Source organism: Ovis aries, chromosome 1, assembly GCF_016772045.2.
Source record: "Ovis aries strain OAR_USU_Benz2616 breed Rambouillet chromosome 1, ARS-UI_Ramb_v3.0, whole genome shotgun sequence".
NCBI lineage: Eukaryota > Metazoa > Chordata > Mammalia > Artiodactyla > Bovidae > Ovis > Ovis aries.
In genome coordinates, this window is record NC_056054.1 from 217,602,810 (window position 1) to 217,621,117 (window position 18,308).

General features: G+C 45.0%; 1 protein-coding gene across 1 annotated transcript in view; it reads left to right on the top strand.

The window, feature by feature from the left end:
* SLC7A14 (solute carrier family 7 member 14) overlaps nt 1–18,308 on the top strand; it is a 114,792-nt gene that overhangs the window by 51,281 nt on the left and 45,203 nt on the right. The window contains exon 2 of the mRNA XM_027958409.3: nt 4,607–5,061. Within this exon, the coding sequence (XP_027814210.1) occupies nt 4,758–5,061 (304 nt within the window). The 5' untranslated portion in view covers nt 4,607–4,757. The remainder of the gene's footprint in view (nt 1–4,606; nt 5,062–18,308) is intronic.

Genomic DNA, 18,308 nt, shown 5'->3' on the forward strand with positions numbered 1-18,308 from the left:
GTTAGTTGCTCAGTCATGTCTGACTCTTTGCCACCCATGGGCTGTAGCCCCTTTCATACCATTCATGGAGTTTTCAAGGCAAGAATACTGCAGTGGCTTGCCATTCCCTTATCCAGAGGATGAAGCACAAGCTGGAATCACGATTGCAGGGAGAAATATCAATAACCTCAGATATGCAGATGACACCACCCTTATGGCAGAAAGTGAAGAGGAACTAAAAAGCCTCTTGATGAAAGTGAAAGAGGAGAGTGAAAAGGCTGGCTTAAAACTCAACACACAAAAGACGAAGATCGTGGCATCTGGTCCCATCACTTCATGGCAAATAGATGGGAGAAACAATGGAAACAGTAAGAGACTTTATTTTGGGGGGCTACAAAATCACTGCAGAGGGTGGCTGCAGCCATAAAATTAAAAGATGCTTGCTCCTTGGAAGAAAAGCTATGACCAACCTAGACAGTATATTAAAAAGCAGAGACATTACTTTGCCAACAGAAGTCCTAGTGAAAGCTATGGTTTTTCCAGTGGTCATGTATGGATGTGAGAGTTGGACTGTGAAGAAAGCTGAGCACCTAAGAATTGATGCTTTTGAACTGTGGTATTGGAGAAGACCCTTGTGAGTCCCTTGGACTGCAAGGAGATCAAACCAGTCTATCCTAAAGGAAATCAGTCCTGAATATTCAATGGAAGGAGTGATGCTGAAGCTGAAACTCCAATACTTTGGCCACCTGATGCAAAGAACTGACTCACTGGAAAAGACCCTGTTGCTGGGAAAGATTGAAGGCGGGAGGAGAAGGGGACGACAGGATGAGATGGTTGGATGGCATCACTGATTCGATTGACATGAGTTTGAGCAAGCTCCGGGAGTTGATGATGGACAGGGAAGCCTAACATGCTGCAGTCCATGGGGTCACAAAGAGTCGGACATGACTGAGCAACTGAAATGAACTGGACTGGACTGTAGCCCACCCAGCTCCTCTGTCCAGGCAAGGAATTTCAAGGAATGTCCAGGAATTTCCCAGGCAAGAATACTGGAGTGGTTGCCATTTCCTTCTCCAGGGGATCATTCTGACCCAGGGACGGAACCCGGGTATCCCTCATTGCAAGTGGATTCTTTACAGGCTGGGCCACCAGGAAAGCCCTCAGGCAGGGGAGCTGAAACTAACTCTGCAAGCGGGGCCAAGGGCCAGCTCTGCCCTAATGCGCTTCATGACAACAGAGGAGCTACTGGACCCCCAGCCTTCTCTGCCTCGTGCGTCAGTGCAGGTTTGCCTAGGACTCAACCAGTTGACACACTCAACACTCTAACACGGCGCCTGACTCCTCCTCGTCACCCCGACCCAGTGTCACTCATTCCCCAAAGCAGTCATCCCGTCTCCCCTCTGACCCGGCTCTGCAGGACACTCTCCCTGACACCTGGCATGACTTCCCACCTCTCGGGAGCCAATGCTACGACTACAGAGACCCTCTCACCCCTTCACTGCCCTGTTTTATTTTCTTTATAGCCTGTATTCATTCACCAGGACTGCTATAACAAAGTATCACAAACTGCATGACTTAAACAACAGAAATGCATTATCTCACAGTTCTGGAGGCTACAAGTCTGAGATCAAGGTTCAGAAGTGTGGGTTTCTTCTGAGGGCTTTGATTAAAAATCTGTTGCTGGGCTCTCTCCTAGGTTCTGGTGCCTGGCTGGCAGCCCTTGTTGTCCTCTGGAAGGTAGATGCATCACCATGATGTCTGCCTACATCTTCACATCCCATACTCCCTGTGTGTCTAAAATTCCTCTTTTTATAAGAACACCAGTCATGTTGGATTAGGGTCCCATCCTACTCCAGCGCAGCTTCATCTTAGTTACCACTGCAGAAACTGTGTTTCCAAATGAGGTCACTTTCTCAAGCACTGAGGGTTAAGGCTTCAACATATAAATTTGGGGGGAGGGGATACTGTTCAACTCATAACATACCTTCATCCCTCTCTGGAATGATCTGGTTTTATTTTTCTATCTGTGTATTGAATTATCTTGTCTCTCCTCACTGAATGTCATTGCTTATATTGCCCGATTGTCCTGTAATGGCCATCCTATGCCTTTGTCACACACAAAAAATAATAAAAGATAAGTCTTTCAGAGAAAAAAAAAATGAACCTTCTCCCTTGCACTGTGATTTGGTGACTATCTCATCTCCAGTTCTAGACTGGAAACTCCATGAGAGCAGGGACTGTGTCTTTGCATCCCTGAGCTTAACACCATGCCTGCTCATAACAGATGCTCAGTACATACTGGCTGGGTTGGATTAAACAGATATGTACACTGATTTCCCCACAGGAGCTCAAGAGCTCAGGTAGAGCACTATTCTTGCAGCCTTCCAGATATACCTTTTCTCACAAACCTGGAAATCTCGATAATGTTAGCACTCTAAGCTTTTGAATGACACTGCCATATACAGTGGCACAATTCAACTATACTGATATCCTAGATGTTGTCAAGAATTAACACACAGCATGAAGCAATGCTGTCAAACCTAGGAGGAAATTAAACCAGTAGGTCCATCACCCAATCCCTGTGAACTAAACTGCCACATTTCACCTAATTCTTCTAATTAGGTTGTGTTTGCAATGACTTTAGAAGCAGACAAGTGTTACATCAAGTGCTAAGTAGTATTAATTAATAATATTGGTATATTACACCAGCTGGTACTTGCTGTAAATGTAAATGTTCTAAGCCTATCAGTATAGTACCTGGAATCAATGTCCTAGCTGTACTTTAAAAATTCTTCATAGAATTTTATAAAGCCTCTGACTTCCAAGTCTTCCCAGGTAACTCAGATGGTAAAGAATCAGCCAGCAAGGCAGGAGACCTGGGCTGAATCCCTGGGTCAGGAAGATCCCCTGGAGAAGGGAATGGCAACCCACTCCAGTATTCTTGCCTCGAGAATTCCATCGACAGAGAAGCCAGGCAGGCTACAGTCCATGGAGTCACAAAGAGTCGGACATGACTTAGTGACTGACTCTTTAACACTGACTTGCAAAGAAAGTCTCTGGAGAAGGAAATGGCAACCCACTCCAGTATTCTTGCCTATAAAATCCCACGGATGAAGGAGCCTGGTGGGCTACAGTCCATGGGGTTGCAAAGAGTCAGACACGTCCAAAGAAAGTAGCTTCATATAATCTTTGCATTTTCTGTAACAACTTGACAAAATTTTAGAACTCATCTATTACAACAATTCTCAAATCTATCAGACCAAGCATTCTTTTTTATAATAAACGTTTTGACACACCCTTGTTTAATGTCCTAAAGCAAAATTCATGAGTAACCTGCCTGTATATAACTTATTTCAGTATATAAACACTCAGGCAAGTACAAATATTGTCATAAGATGCTGGCACTGTATGAAAAATCACTGTCAACATGCCAGTTTCAAATGGCACCTTTGCGGGCTGTTATAGGTGTGCTGAATGGGCGATGCAGTACCATGGGTTGCACTGAAAGGGGGTCTTGGTTTTCCAAAATGGTGATGAACTCCTTTCAAGTTTCAAATGAAAGAATTTACAATCTTCCTTCAATATATTCTATAATTGCCTTCCTGGAAAAGCCAAGAGACTGGTCTACTAAAAACATCTAAAATAGTCTCTTGTGGTTATATGTTAAACAGGGATAGGTTTCAGTTCACATCATCATAACCAGATTCTTCACCTACAAGAATATCCAATGAGACCTCTGAAGATAGTATGATATCACCCAACACGTTTAGCATCTCTGGGCCCCACCCACCAAATGCCATGGGCACTGCCCCTACCCCAACCTCTGAGAGCAAAAAATTCCCAAAACTTTCCATTTCTTTAGAGAACAAAATTCCAAGACAATCCCATGGGGTGGCTCTGCCCCTCTTGAGATCTAACTTTACATCTTTATATTAAAAAATGAGGATTTGTGTCCCCAAAGAATATGCTTAAAAATCACAAACCAAACTTTAGCAGAGCCAGGTAAGAAGCACTTGTGGGTTGACAGAAAAGCACCTTCCACCTGCCAGGCATTGTCTTAAGATCTTTCTGTGTATGGGTATCCAACTCTTTGCAAACCCATGGACTGTAGCCTGCCAGGCATCTCTGTCCATGGAATTCTCCAGGCAAGAATACTTAAGTGGGTTGCCATTTCCTTCTCCAGGGGATCTTCCTGATCTAGGGATAAAACCTGGGTCTCCTGTATTACAGGCAGATTGTTTACCATCTGAGCTACCAGGGAAGCCCCTAAGATCTTTTTAGACAAACACTTATTTAATTCTCACATCAGCACAAGGCAGGAGGCTTGACCATCCCCACTGTACAGTTGAAACTGACATACAAAGACATGAGATAACTTACTGCAGATCCAGTGGCCGAGCCCTAATCAGACCACCCTCTTCAGAAGGACCATGCAACACAGCGCAAACCACAAACTGTCATTTAGGACTGGGAGGGACACAAAGCGGGAAAAGCAACCCTCTGCGTTATGAATACACAGGACAGATCAGTTCCACCAGTTCCGTGCACCGACCTCTACCTATGTCTGCAAGCCGTGGTTTGTTCCCCGCTTGGTCTCACCTTCCTCTTTCTTGTGTGTTTCCTGCAGACACTCATGCCCAGGAGAAGGCTGCTGCAGGTCCCTCTGGACCTTTCCTGAAAGGGAGATCCCCATTCACTAGATGAGTTCCAGAAGCAGCCACTGAGGCTTCTGCAGCCCACCTCCGTCAGCTGACCTTCACCACTGCCTGTCTCTCAGGATGAGTGGCTTCCTCACCTCCCTCGACCCCCGGCGAGTGCAGTGGGGGGCCGCCTGGTATGCCATGCACTCTCGGATCCTGCGCACCAAACCGGTGGAGTCCATGCTGGAGGGAACTGGGGCCACAACGGCACACGGCACCAAGCTAGCCCAAGTGCTCACCACCATGGACCTCATCTCGCTCGGCGTCGGCAGCTGCGTGGGCACAGGGATGTACGTGGTGTCTGGGCTGGTGGCCAAGGAGATGGCAGGACCCGGTGTCATTGTGTCCTTCATCATTGCAGCCGTGGCGTCCATACTGTCAGGTAAGCCTCTCGATGAAGGCGAAGGCCGTGCTCCCCGGCCTGTTACCGTTCCTCCCACTCTTCTGGAGTATTCAGTAGTGAGAGGCGTGAAATGGTAGACCTTTTTGCTTTGACTAACAGGGAGTTCAGCACTAGGTTTGGCTCACTGGAGTAGCTTCCTTTTCCTTTGGTTTCTCCATCCAAATAATTACCCTGGTGCCTACCCACTGCCCAATGTCTCATTCCCTGTCATGTCCCAATGGCTCTATTTTTATTCTAAGTCTCCTTTCATGGGAAGGTAGGTCAGTTCCCTTTGTGTGAGTGTGTGAGTCGGGGGGGGGGGGGGGGCGGGACATAGCCAAGCTATAAATAATAAATAATGGATAGGCAGAGTAGCAAAATGACGCGTCAGTAAACCTGATGTGATTGGGACTTGACGAGCCCCAAACTGGCACTGGGATCTCCAAGGAGGAGGAAACCAAGCCAGGAAACATAAAGCGTTGTGAGGACCACAAAGCACCACCTGCTGCAAGCGCGTCAACAGCTTGACTTTCTGCAGTGGTGGCTCGGCACGCCTCTTCTCTCTCCTTGAGAAAAAATCATAAAGCTCATTTGTTTGTTTTTTTTTAAATAAGGCACCAGGGCTTACATACTGATAGTTTATGAAACAGCGCTATTTCTTTTTCCTCTTTCCTCCTCTTGAGTTGGGGTCCACAGTATTTTCCCAGAATGCCAGGGATGGGTCAATGGCAACCCTGAAAAAGAAGGGAAACGTCTTGCTCTTGATGCTTATACTGCAAAAGCTCACGGTGGATTTGAGGGTGGAAAATCCCGTGGGTCAACTCGTGTCTTGGCAATGAATGCTGTGGCCTCTTCAAATGTTTCTGAAGCAGTAAAGGTGCTGACTTATACTGGGAGTTCTGTGTACTAATGCATACGACCACAAGGAGAGTTCCGCACTAATATCACACATCCAGGCTAAATAGTCTTCATCTTTATGGGATGCACAGGCTTCCCGGGTGGCATGAGTGGTAAAGAACCCACCTGCCAATGCAGGAGAAGCAAGAGACGTCTTCCCTCTAGTAGGAAGTGGCAACCCACTCCAGCAATCTCACCTGGAAAATTCCATGGACAGAGGAGCCTGATGGGCTACAGTCCGTGGGGTCACAAACAGTCAGACACAACTGAGCATACATCCACACATGCACACACATGGGATGCACAGACCAGGGACATGCAACCACAAAGCACACTGCTTTACGTCTGTCATCTTTTTAATGTGATGAGAAAAATAATTCCAGACTGATGTGAAATATTTATCTCCTGCCATGGCTTATATCCTTGTTGGTTTTACCACTATCTTTTCCTTAAGTCATTCTCTAATATGCCTGAATATCCTAATAACTGAGATTCCTGCAGAAGAGAGGATTTTTTTCCTTATAGATGAAAATAAATTTTATTCACATGAATGAATCCTGTGGATGCTTGAAATTCTATTAACCTGATTGCAATCATTTTCAAACTTGTTTGGCAAAGAAATTATTTGGGGGAAGATGCCAGATTCTTACTCACCATAAATTTATAAATCTAAAAATGTCAGCATACAGAACAGAATAGCAACGGTAAGACAAAAGGCAGGCATGTAACCACATGTCCTACAGAAGGCATAGGGCAGATGGCTAAGGTCCCGCCTGGTCAATGCAGACCACTTGCTCTCTGCTCAGTCGCTCAGTTGTGTCCAACTCTTTGTGGCCCTATGGACTCTAACCCTCCAGCTCTACTGTCCATGGATTTTTCAGGCAAGAATGCTGGAGTGAGTTGCCATTTCCTTCTCCAAGGGATCTTCCCAACCTAGGGATCAAACCCGCATCTCCTGCATTGGCAGGTAGATTCTTTACCTGCTGAGCCATCGGGTAAGCCCCACAGTCTCCTCTGTGTTCCCCACAGTCTCCTTTCTGTCCCATTCTTTTGTGCCCCAGTCCCCCAAACCCACAATAGTTCCCACAGGTGAATCCCCACAGCTTATCCTTCATGGTGCTAGCTTACATTTAGAAATCAGAACCAGGCCCAGTCACATTCTGGGAGCCTCTCCCCCTCTAACCGTGCTCGTGTGTAACCTAGACCGGGGCTCTGGAGGGAGTATGGACACCACAGAAATCGGCAAACACTACAAATCAGCATTTGTTTGTTTGTTGTTTTCAGAGAGTGCGTTGTTATACATTAACCGGCACATCACTGGCCTAGCTTCTCTGAAGGCCCCAGTACTATCCAGTAACTCTACCAGGCACCAAAAGAAAGTCTTGCTTCTCCCCCATTAGGGACACTCCTCTCTGCACCTGGTCTCAGCCATAATACTGCTCTACCCTTTGTAACAGACACCTCCTCACTGAAGCCAACCAGAACCTTCCCTGAGCTCCCAGCCAGGGCCAGGATCAAAATAACTGTGCCAAAGTTGGCAGTTTTTTTTTGTTTTTTGTTTTTAATTTTAAAATCTTTAATTCTTACATGCGTTCCCAAACATGACTCCCCCTCCCACCACCCTCCCCACAACAACTCTCTGGGTCATCCCCATGCACCAGCCCCAAGCATGCTGCACCCTATGTCAGACATGGACTGGCGATTCAATTCTTACATGATAGTTTACATGTTAGAATTCCCATTCTCCCAAATCATCCCATCCTCTCCCTCTCCCTCTGAGTCCAAAAAGTCCGTTATACACATCTGTGTCTTTTTTCCTGTCTTGCATACAGGGTCATCATTGCCATCTTCCTAAATTCCATATATATGTGTTAGTATACTGTATTGGTGTTTTTCTTTCTGGCTTACTTCACTCTGTATAATTGGCTCCAGTTTCATCCATCTCATCAGAACTGATTCAAATGAATTCTTTTTAACAGCTGAGTAATACTCCATTGTGTATATGTACCACAGCTTTCTTATCCATTCATCTGCTAATGGACATCTAGGTTGTTTCCATGTCCTGGCTATTATAAACAGTGCTGCGATGAACATTGGGGTACATGTGTCTCTTTCAATTCTGGTTTCCTCGGTGTGTATGCCCAGCAGTGGGATTGCTGGGTCATAAGGTAGTTCTATTTGCAATTTTTTAAGGAATCTCCACACTGTTCTCCATAGTGGCTGTACTAGTTTGCATTCCCACCAACAGTGTAGGAGGGTTCCCTTTTCTCCACACCCTCTCCAGCATTTATTGCTTGCAAATTTTTGGATCGCAGACATTCTGACTGGTGTGAAGTGGTACCTCATTGTGGTTTTGATTTGCATTTCTCTAATAAAATCAATATAGTGAAAATGAGTATACTACCCAAAGCAATTTACAAATTCAATGCAATCCCTGTCAAGCTACCAGCCACATTTTTCACAGAACTAGAACAAATAATTTCAAGATTTGTATGGAAATACAAAAAACCTCGAATAGCCAAAGCAATCTTGAGAAAGAAGAATGGAACTGGAGGAATCAACTTGCCTGACTTCAGGCTCTACTACAAAGCCACAGTCATCAAGACAGTATGGTACTGGCACAAAGACAGACACATAGATCAATGGAACAAAATAGAAAGCCCAGAGATAAATCCACACACATATGGACACCTTATCTTTGACAAAGGAGGCAAGAATATACAATGGAGTAAAGACAATCTCTTTAACAAGTGGTGCTGGGAAAACTGGTAACCACTTGTAAAAGAATGAAACTAGATCACTCTCTAACACCATACACAAAAATAAACTCAAAATGGATTAAAGATCTAAATGTAAGATCAGAAACTATAAAACTCCTAGAGGAGAATATAGGCAAAACACTCTCAGAAATAAATCACAGCAGGATCCTCTATGATCCACCTCCCAGAATTCTGGAAATAAAAGCAAAAATAAAAAAATGGGATCTAATTAAAATTAAAAGCTTCTGCACAACAAAGGAAAATATAAGCAAGGTGAAAAGACAGCCTTCGGAATGGGAGAAAATAATAGCAAATGAAGCAACTGACAAACAACTAATCTCAAAAATATACAAGCAACTTATGCAGCTCAATTCCAGAAAAATAAACGACCCAATCAAAAAATGGGCCGAAGAACTAAATAGACATTTCTCCAAAGAAGACATATGGATGGCAGTTTTATATTAGGTTTCTTCATCCAGGCCTCTCACTCGGTGTTCCTCGGTCACTAAGCCAAGGAAAGCCCCCTCCACCATGTTCCTCCCACTCCCACATCGTGACCTCCCACATCGTGACCTCCCACATCGTGACCTCCCACAGCCAGTGCCTCCCGCTGGATTCAGTTCCCCACCGCTCCTCCACATCACAGAGGTCAAGCTCCTGTCCACCCTCAGGCTTTTTAATACGTGGTCCTTTTCTACTCTGGCCTTAAGCAGAACGGTTTTAATTTGCATTTCCCTAATTATGAATATTTGAACATCTTTTTTTACTTATTTGCCATGCATATATATACTCTTTGGTAAAGTATTTGTTCAAATCTTTTTCCCATTATTTAATCGGAGTCTTCAGGGTTTTTTTTAATCAACTTATAAAACTCCTTTATATAGTTTGTATACAAGCCCTTTATTAGATGTGTGGTTTTACAAACATTTTCTCTCAGCTTGTGGCTCATTTTTAAATTTTCTTTTGATTTTGTTTTCTTTTTTAAAATACTGAAGGCCAGTCTCTACCCCCTAGAGATTCTAATCCAATTCAGCTGGATGGGGTACAACCCAGGGATTGATAGCTTTTTTTTTTTTAATTCCCTGGGGAATTCTAATGTGCAGCCCAGGTTAAGAACTACTCCATTATAGGAATCAGGACCTACCTATGGAATAGCCATGACCTACAAGAAGAGGGAACATATGCTAAGATAGAAACTATTTGGCCAGCAGATTCTTAAGAGATTTTTGCCCTTGTAGCATCATCCTCCATGCCATGCAAACCAGTTTACGATACAGAACAAATCAGACTAAGAGAGGGAACCACTTTCTCTATAATTGGACAAGATTCAAAGCTACAATAATTTCCCAGGCTCCTCCTACCATTCTTGCCCCAACACCACAGCTGCCCACAGCCTATCACAGGTAGAGGAAATTTATCAGAGGAAGCAGCTTGTGCTGTAACCTTTACCCTTCATCCAAAAGGTCTTATCTACTCTCGAATAGCTCAGCAGCACACATCCAGACCCCATGCCCGTGCCAAACCTTAGAAATCCTTTGTGTATACCAGATTGTATAAACCAGATAGGGGAAGTAGTTTTCTCTCTGGTCACCACTGACAGATTTATGAAGAGATGAGGGATGAAAGCAGGATAGTTTTCAGAGTTTCTCTAGTTCAGCTGGCTTGGGATGAAACACAAAGCAAGGTCTCCATGCCAGCGACACCTGGCCATTCAATGCAACCTGCCCCAAGAGGCTCCTGTGGACGTGAGTGGGGAAATCAAACTTGTTTATTTCCAGCCCTTTTAATATTAATAAAACTGAACCTCAAACAGAGTATAGGTCTGAATGACCCCTAAGATCATGCACTGTCTACGATAACTCTTTGAGCCCACTTCTCAGGGGATTTTGTAAGGATAAATGACAGTAAACATTCACAACATAAGTCCCCTGGCTGGTACACAATACTGATAATTTTTATCTGCTCATGAAAAACAGTAGCAAAAATCTAATAAGATACAGTTTTGGAAAGCTGTGTTGGGTACCCACTATATGCCAGTCTTAAGGCAATACCAGAAATGAATAAGAAATTGTCTCTACCCTAAAGGACCAATCACTTTTTAGGTTTATCTCCACTGTTGGAGATGAACACTAAACCTGATAAGTAATTACAGCAATAATAGCACTGATAATAACAGTAGCAGCAGAAGCAGCTGATTTGAGCACTTCCTGTGCACCAAAAGAGTTCTAAGTGATTTACACTTTACTTCACTCAGTCTTCACAGCAACCCTATGTGGTAAGTGGTGTTATTGTCCTCATATTACAGATGAGAAAAAAGGAGGCTTCTGAAAAGTTTGGCAGTTGGTTTAAGGTTCTTGCTTAAGAGGTGACAGGACAGGGAGGGCATGAGCAGTCTGCCTCCAGTGACCACTTGGCACCCTCAGTTTATGGTTCAGCACTAGGGGTGATCATTTTGTGTTAACCATGTGAAAGATTCTCCCTCGCTCTTTCACATCTTCTCATCCATCATCAGGTGAGCCCTGGTAACTGAATCCCTGGGGAGGTGGTAAGGGGAGCAGAACTGTTTCCCACAGACGAGGCTCCCAGTCTCCTCCCTGCACCGGTTCTGCAGATCCTCACAGTTTAAGCTGGGCCTCCTCGTTCCAGTGTTCATCTCCGGTTGATTTTCATGGCCAAAGAGATCTCCAAAGACTTAGGGTCTATCTAGGTAGTCTGGTGTGCTTCCCCTCCTCAAACTGAAGCAGAGGTGAGAGGTGACCACCAGAAGGGTTGGCCCTTCTGCAACCTGTTTTCAATTATCTAGATCGCTCATTCATTCCACAAACTTGCCTTTATTAGTTCCTCCAAACATATCTGAGAAGTGCTCTTAATCACTAGGGGGAGTGGGAGAGGCAGAAACATTGAGAGAGTAGAAATGCAAAGATGAACAAACATATGCGGGGCAGCCTTCAAGCTTCTTGAAGACTAGCTCTCCAACATACTGTCCAAATACACAGCTTTAAGTTGGAAATCTTAATAATAATAGCGGCTGCCCCTGATATTTGTAAAGTCTCTAAGACATCAGTTAGTAAACACTTGATAAATGTTAGCCACTACTATTATTACTGTTGTTATTATTATTATTAAGTGAATACCGTGCCCTAGGCACCATGCGTATACTACCTCATTTAATCCTCTCAGCCTCCCTGCTAGGCGATAGTACTGTTCCTGTTGTATAGCTCACCATAATAGCTAAACCACTGGGCATTAAGAATATGCCTGGCACCAGCTGAACACCAGCTGCACAATCCTCCCAACAAATCCTACAAAATAAGTACCACTGTCAGATTCACCTTGCAGATGACAAAACTGAGGCTCAGGGAGGTTGGGTGACTTGTCCAGGACAACAAAGTAGTCAGAGGCTAAAAAAGGCAAGTCTAAATTTGATTCTGCCTTCTCCAGAGGCTATTACCCCCGTGTTGCTTCATGTAGACACACACCCCCAAAATTTAAAAACTCACCAGAGAAAACTGAGCAAATCAAGGAAACCCTCATTCTTTTTTTTTAACTAAAGCTTCATTCTTATTGGGGTTTTAAAAGAGCCTCTAGCTCACTCTGTTCTATTGATTAAATGAGTACTTTTCTAGATCAAAACTTCTGTAACCTGGGTCATGAAAGTGACTTCAAAGTGCAGTGCCTTTCCGTCACCTGTCAGCAGTGAGAAGGGTACTGTGAAGTGCAGGCAGCTCTTCCACGGGGGGCTGGATTGACAGCCCTGTAGGAAGGCTGTCAGTCACCAGTTCAGGAAAGGTGAGCACAATCTAATAGAAATATGCAAGTTTCTCAGATCACTTAATGTGAAAATGAGCTTCCTCCAGCAAACCCAGGAGAGACTGGGCTTCTTTTACATCTTCTCCAGCACTGGCTGGGGTGGACAGGGCATACTGAGAGCACCCAGCGTGGCTATGGGAGGGACTGGCCGCCAGCTCTGGGCTTGGCAACGCAGAGATGTTGCAGAAGACAGGAAAGAACTCCGAGACAAGGGGCTTGGCATGGGTGCGAAGAAACAAGACAGGCACACATGAAATAGTCGTGGGCACTGCCGGAGACAAAGGGCCTGGGACACCCGGGATCTGGTCCAGCCCTGCCCCCCAGCAGCTTGGGACCCTGGAATAAGTCATTTACATCTTGTGCCCTCAGTTTCCTCCTCTGCAAAATGAAGAGTTTAGATTAAAAGTGAAAGTGTTAGTTGCTTCAGTCATGTCCAACTCTTTGCGACCCCATGGACTGTATCCCACCAGGCTCCTCTGTCCATGGAATTTGCCAGGCAAGAATACTACAGTGGGTTGCCTTTCCTTTCTCCAGGGGATGTTCTGGACCCAGGGATCAAACCTGGGCTTCCTGCATTGCAGGCAGATTCTTTACCATCTGAGCTACCAGGGAAGCTTGCCCATATGAGTTAGGGTGAAAAAGAGAACCCAGGGAGGGGAAAGATTTGTGAAAAAAAAAAAAGGTCCGGTGCCTCAATTCCACCCACACACCCCATCACCACATAGCATGGGAGTGATCAGTCCCAGAGCTGACATACCTCACTTCAAGCCCTGCTCAGCCATTTACTACTTGTGAGACTTAAAAAATGCACTTAACCTAGGGCTCCCCAAGCAGGGGATGTGCCAGGGTATTGTTCCCTTAGCCCTCAGGGCCACAGGAGGTGGCCAGGCTTGTCACTTGTACCTATGAACAGCCTCGACCCTTTACACAGGACCTCCTGACCACATTCATACAAGTGTCATTGTCTAGGTGTATTCTGCAAGTGGAAAAGATCAGGGAGTCCTGAGAACCTAGCTAGATCTTGACCTCAATTTCTATAAATGGAATAAGGACAGCCTCAGCACCGTTACGACCTTGTGAGATTCAGATCACGTATGGAAAGCGCTAAGCAGAGCTGGTACACGTAGTCAGTGTTTAGTAATGTTTGCTATTATTTTTATGACTATCACTACTGCTGACCAGGTCTCCAACCTAACAAGGCTAGGCTTGTTCCTGGTGCAAATGAGCCATCTGTGGTTCAGATTCGGAAGTCCCTCCACGCACACGTAGCAGAAGACTCAGACCCACCTCCTACCCACCCTTTCTCCAGATAAACAGTGGGCAAAGAGCTTGCTTTTACTTCTGAAGGTATTTGCCCAAGAGGAACTCTATCTCTACGGGGGCAGTCCCTTCAAACAAGCTGTGCTTCAAAACATACAAGAAGACTGTTCCTCAGAAGACAAGTAAATAAATATACAGAAAAATTCCAAACTGTAGTAAATGCTCCATGTAAATTAAACAGGGTACCATGACGAAGTATTCTCTCTCTCGGAACAAAAGATATTTAAGCAGCCTCCTTTCTGTGCAGTGAAATAGGGGCTAGAGATGAGTCAGGCACAACAACCAAGGATAACCGCCTGATGCAGGAGTGCACATGGAAACCGTGAAGAGCAGTTGTGCCAGGCACCAGCTCTCGCCCTTGGAGGCCTGGTAAAGGCAGACACTGTGACCGACCGCACCAGCTCACGGACTGCTCGTGCCAGCCACCTGCTCTAAACATCCGGTCCCACTCAGTGTCCCTCCTCATGCTGCCAGGTCACAAAGGTGGGGTTAAGGGGCAGGGCCACCCAAGTGAATCAGGGAGGGCCCTGCACACTCCCCAAGCCCTGGCAAAGAGGTAAGGTCACCAAAGCAGAGGGGTATGAAGAGAAAAGAACTAAGGGCAGGACTTTGTTAAGTGGCCACAGTCAGATGGAGACGGAGAAACAGGAAGCAACAGTGGAGAAAGAAAAATGTAGGCAGAGGAGTAGGAATGAAACTGAAGGAAGAACAGATTCTTACACAAGGAAGTGAAGAATGTGTGAGTGCTGACATTTCAAGACGCAGGGACACTGATGAATGGCCTTTCCAGTGGACTGTCTACCTCCCGTATCCAGGAGCTGGCCGCTTCCGGGGTACAGCATAGACAAACACTGTAAGACAAAGGGTAGAGGTAGCATGAAAAAGAGAGAACAGCAAGCAATAAAGTGAACCTTTGATTTGACAACCCAGGGAATGCATTCATCCTGGACACAGCCTGGGCCTGTGCTTTATTGCATGTCCATGGGTGACTATATGTGTGTGAAAAGCAAGCATCACACATGTTTCATGCTCTGCTTCACCACTGACATAGACTTCAGTTCAGTTCAGTTGCTCAGTTGTGTCTGACTCTTTGCGACCCCATGGACTGCAGCACGCCAGGAGTTTACTCAAACTCATGTCCATTGAGTCAGTGATGCCATCCAGCCATCTCATCCTCTGTCGTCCCTTTCTCCTCCTGCCTTCAATCTTTCCCAGCATCAGAGTCTTTTCAAATGAATCAGTTCTTCACATTAGGTGGCCAAAGTATTGGAGTTTCAGCTTCAACATCAGTCCTTCCAATGAACACTCAGGACTGATCTCCTTTAGGATGGACTGGTTGGATCTTCTTGCAGTCCAAGGGACTCTCAAGAGTCTTCTCCAACACCACCGTTCAAAAGCATCAATTCTTTGGCGCTCAGCTTTCTTTATAGTAGAACTCTCACATCCACACGTGACTACTAGACATAGGCTTGGGTCCCAAAATTCCATGCAAAGTAGTTGAAAATATAGAAATCTATGTATACATTTACATAATTATGTATGTATACACGTGCACACATAAATATATCTTTATATCCTATCAGTGCTTTAGGAATTTCCTATTCTGGAATAAATTCAATAATAGTCCTTGGCAACCTACTGTATAGTACAGGGAACACTACTCAAATGTTCTGTGCCAGCCTGGCTGGAAGGGAGGGGGTTTGGAGGAGAATGGATACTTGTATATGTACGGCTGAATCCCTTCACTGTTCACTTGACACTACCACAACATTGTTAATTGGCTCTACCCCAATACAAAATAAAAAGTTAAAAAAAATTAATAGTCCTTTGCTAGTTATCTTTTTTTAATCAGAAAATAATTGCCTTACAATGTTGTGTTAGTTTCTGCCATACAACAATGTGAATCAGCCTTAAGTAAGCATATATCCCCTCCCTCTTGAACCTGCCTCCCACTCCTTGGCTATTTATCTTGAGATTTTATTTATAAATACCCCAGTTTATAATTTCTTAGACTTTTTAAGGAAAATAAACAATGCAATAAGTTTCTCTTATATATAAAACATGGATACAAATGTCTGCTCCTTCACAAACACTTCTAAGTGTGTTTTAATTATGAGAGCACTTGACACGATACATCAGGCCAAAAGCACTCCACGTTCCCCTTGGAGGGAATGTCTCTGTCAAGAAGCCACTGACATATGCAAGGGATTCACTGCTCCAGTCACTGGAGCGGTCTTACAGAAGCGTCAGCTAAAATCCCACCACTGCTACTGCATTCAGTAGGGGCTGTCTAGTTGGAAAAAAAACCCATCAGGACCACTTAGATGAGAATCTGGCAAGAGCAGTAACCCCTGGATCCTGGTCAGCTGTGTCCAGTACTGTTTAACACACACACTATCCTTCCTACCTCATGGACCAGTAGGCAGCAACACTCACTCCTAAAATACAAACTTCAGACTTATGCCCTACGGAAGACCAAACTCTTCTAAAGTTTGTGGGCTAGAGAGCACAAACAGGGCCGGAGAGGAAGGGAGGTGAAAGTGGTAGGCGTTCGTATCCTGGGAGGGAGGATAATTAGAGGAGCAGGAGCTGCCACCGGGTCCCTACACCCAGAAAGTTCTCTCTAACTGCCTCCCAAATCCTGAGCCTCTCTCTGGCCCTACTCTGCCCTCCCTGCATGTGACTTTGGAAAAAAGTCAAAATGGCGCCTGTCTCTTAAGGGGGTTTCTCTGGGAATATCCTCCACTGAGAGCAGGCCCAGGCCCGCAAAAGATTCTCTGGGTCTTACCCTCCCAGGCATCTGCCGAGAACACAGCCTGTCCCAGCAGAACCTGGTCCTACCTGCTCATCAAGTGGGCTGAGGAGGCCACACAAGTGCTCAAGTGTGTTCTCTTAGCACTCACTTTTGACCCTGCCCATTAAATTCTCAGGACAAAGGGGTAGTGGTCTGGTCCCCTCACTTCTTAGAGCTGCCCTCCGTCGGTGCCACATTCCTGTGCTTCAGGAATAGGGGCATTGCCCAATTTTGGAGAGAAATGAGCTGGAAAATCTTCGACAAGCTGTTATTTCCATGCCTGCTCTCCTTGCCTTTCTGCACAAAGCCATTTTGGTCCAGTCATCAGAGTCATCTGGACGAGGGGCAGCGCGACCCCATGGACTGCAGCCTACCAGGCTCCTCCGTCCATGGGATTTTCCAGGCAAGAGTACTGGAGTGGGTTGCCATTGCCTTCTCCACATAAAGAAAGGCTGAACAAGAAAATGGGAACTCTCTTTTCATCTTCACAATTTCTAACTGGATTTGTGGAACAGAACAGTTATCCCTATAATAAAGATTAAGAATCCAGAAAGAAATTTTTCCAGGTTCAGATTTAGAAGTGAACCAAGCACACACAGGGCTTGATCTGAATGCTCGATTACTTCTGATATCTCTGCCAATGCTGACTCTCTAACACCATCAGCCAACACTACTTGCTTCTAATCTCTTTTATTCCACCTACGAGGCCAAGGCTCCCACGTAAACACTCCAGAATCTACTTCTAAGTAAAGTTCTCAGATTCCTCTTCCTCAACTATAATTACAGCCATAGATGCCGCTGGAGGGGTGCCTGCTAAACGCCAAGACCCATGACAGCTTGCCTGGTAGGCATCACCATTGCCATTTTCCAGATGGAGAAACTAAGGCTCAGTGAATTGGGTGACTTACTCAAGGCCACAGTTGGCAAAACTTCTAGTGGCCACTTATCAAGCACTTACAGTGTGCTAGATGCTAGGCAACGTGATCTGTGTGCATTATCTTATTTAACTGTCATGAGTACACTCTGTCTCCCTCCAGAGGCTGTGTGACTCCTATGACACCTCGCAGCTTCTCCTAAAGCCAGGAGGGGCTGTTGATGGAGACTCTAGCCTTACCTCACAGCTCACCTGAGCATCTGATGGGTAACTGCATACAATGGGCCTAACAGAGGTAGATGCCCCCAAACATGTCTTTCCCTTTTGTAACATCTTTTGCCCTCTGAGGCTGCCTTTGATGTTTACCCAAGGACACCAACATGAAATTGTTAGGAGCAGAAAAAAGGGCGGTTTGAGACCACCTGCCACCTTAGCAATGAAGAGGGATCAATCTGGGCCAGAAGACAGACTCAGAAACAACTAACCCCGTGGATTCTTTAGTTGAAAGCAGCCGCATGATCATCATTATTATTACCATCCTCATACCTTGATAAGCTATTAAAAATTAACTAATGTACATTAATGATGATATTAACAACAGCATGACTAGACTGTATAATTCATCATATTATGGAATAATATTACTGGAATTCATCATATTATGAAAACCATACCTCTAATAACCTTTAAAATATTTTCAAAGGGGAGATCAAGGCAAGAGAGTAAACAGTCCGATCACATTTAATCAGTAAATTATTAAACTTCCTTGACCTATTTTGGTGGTCACTTCTCT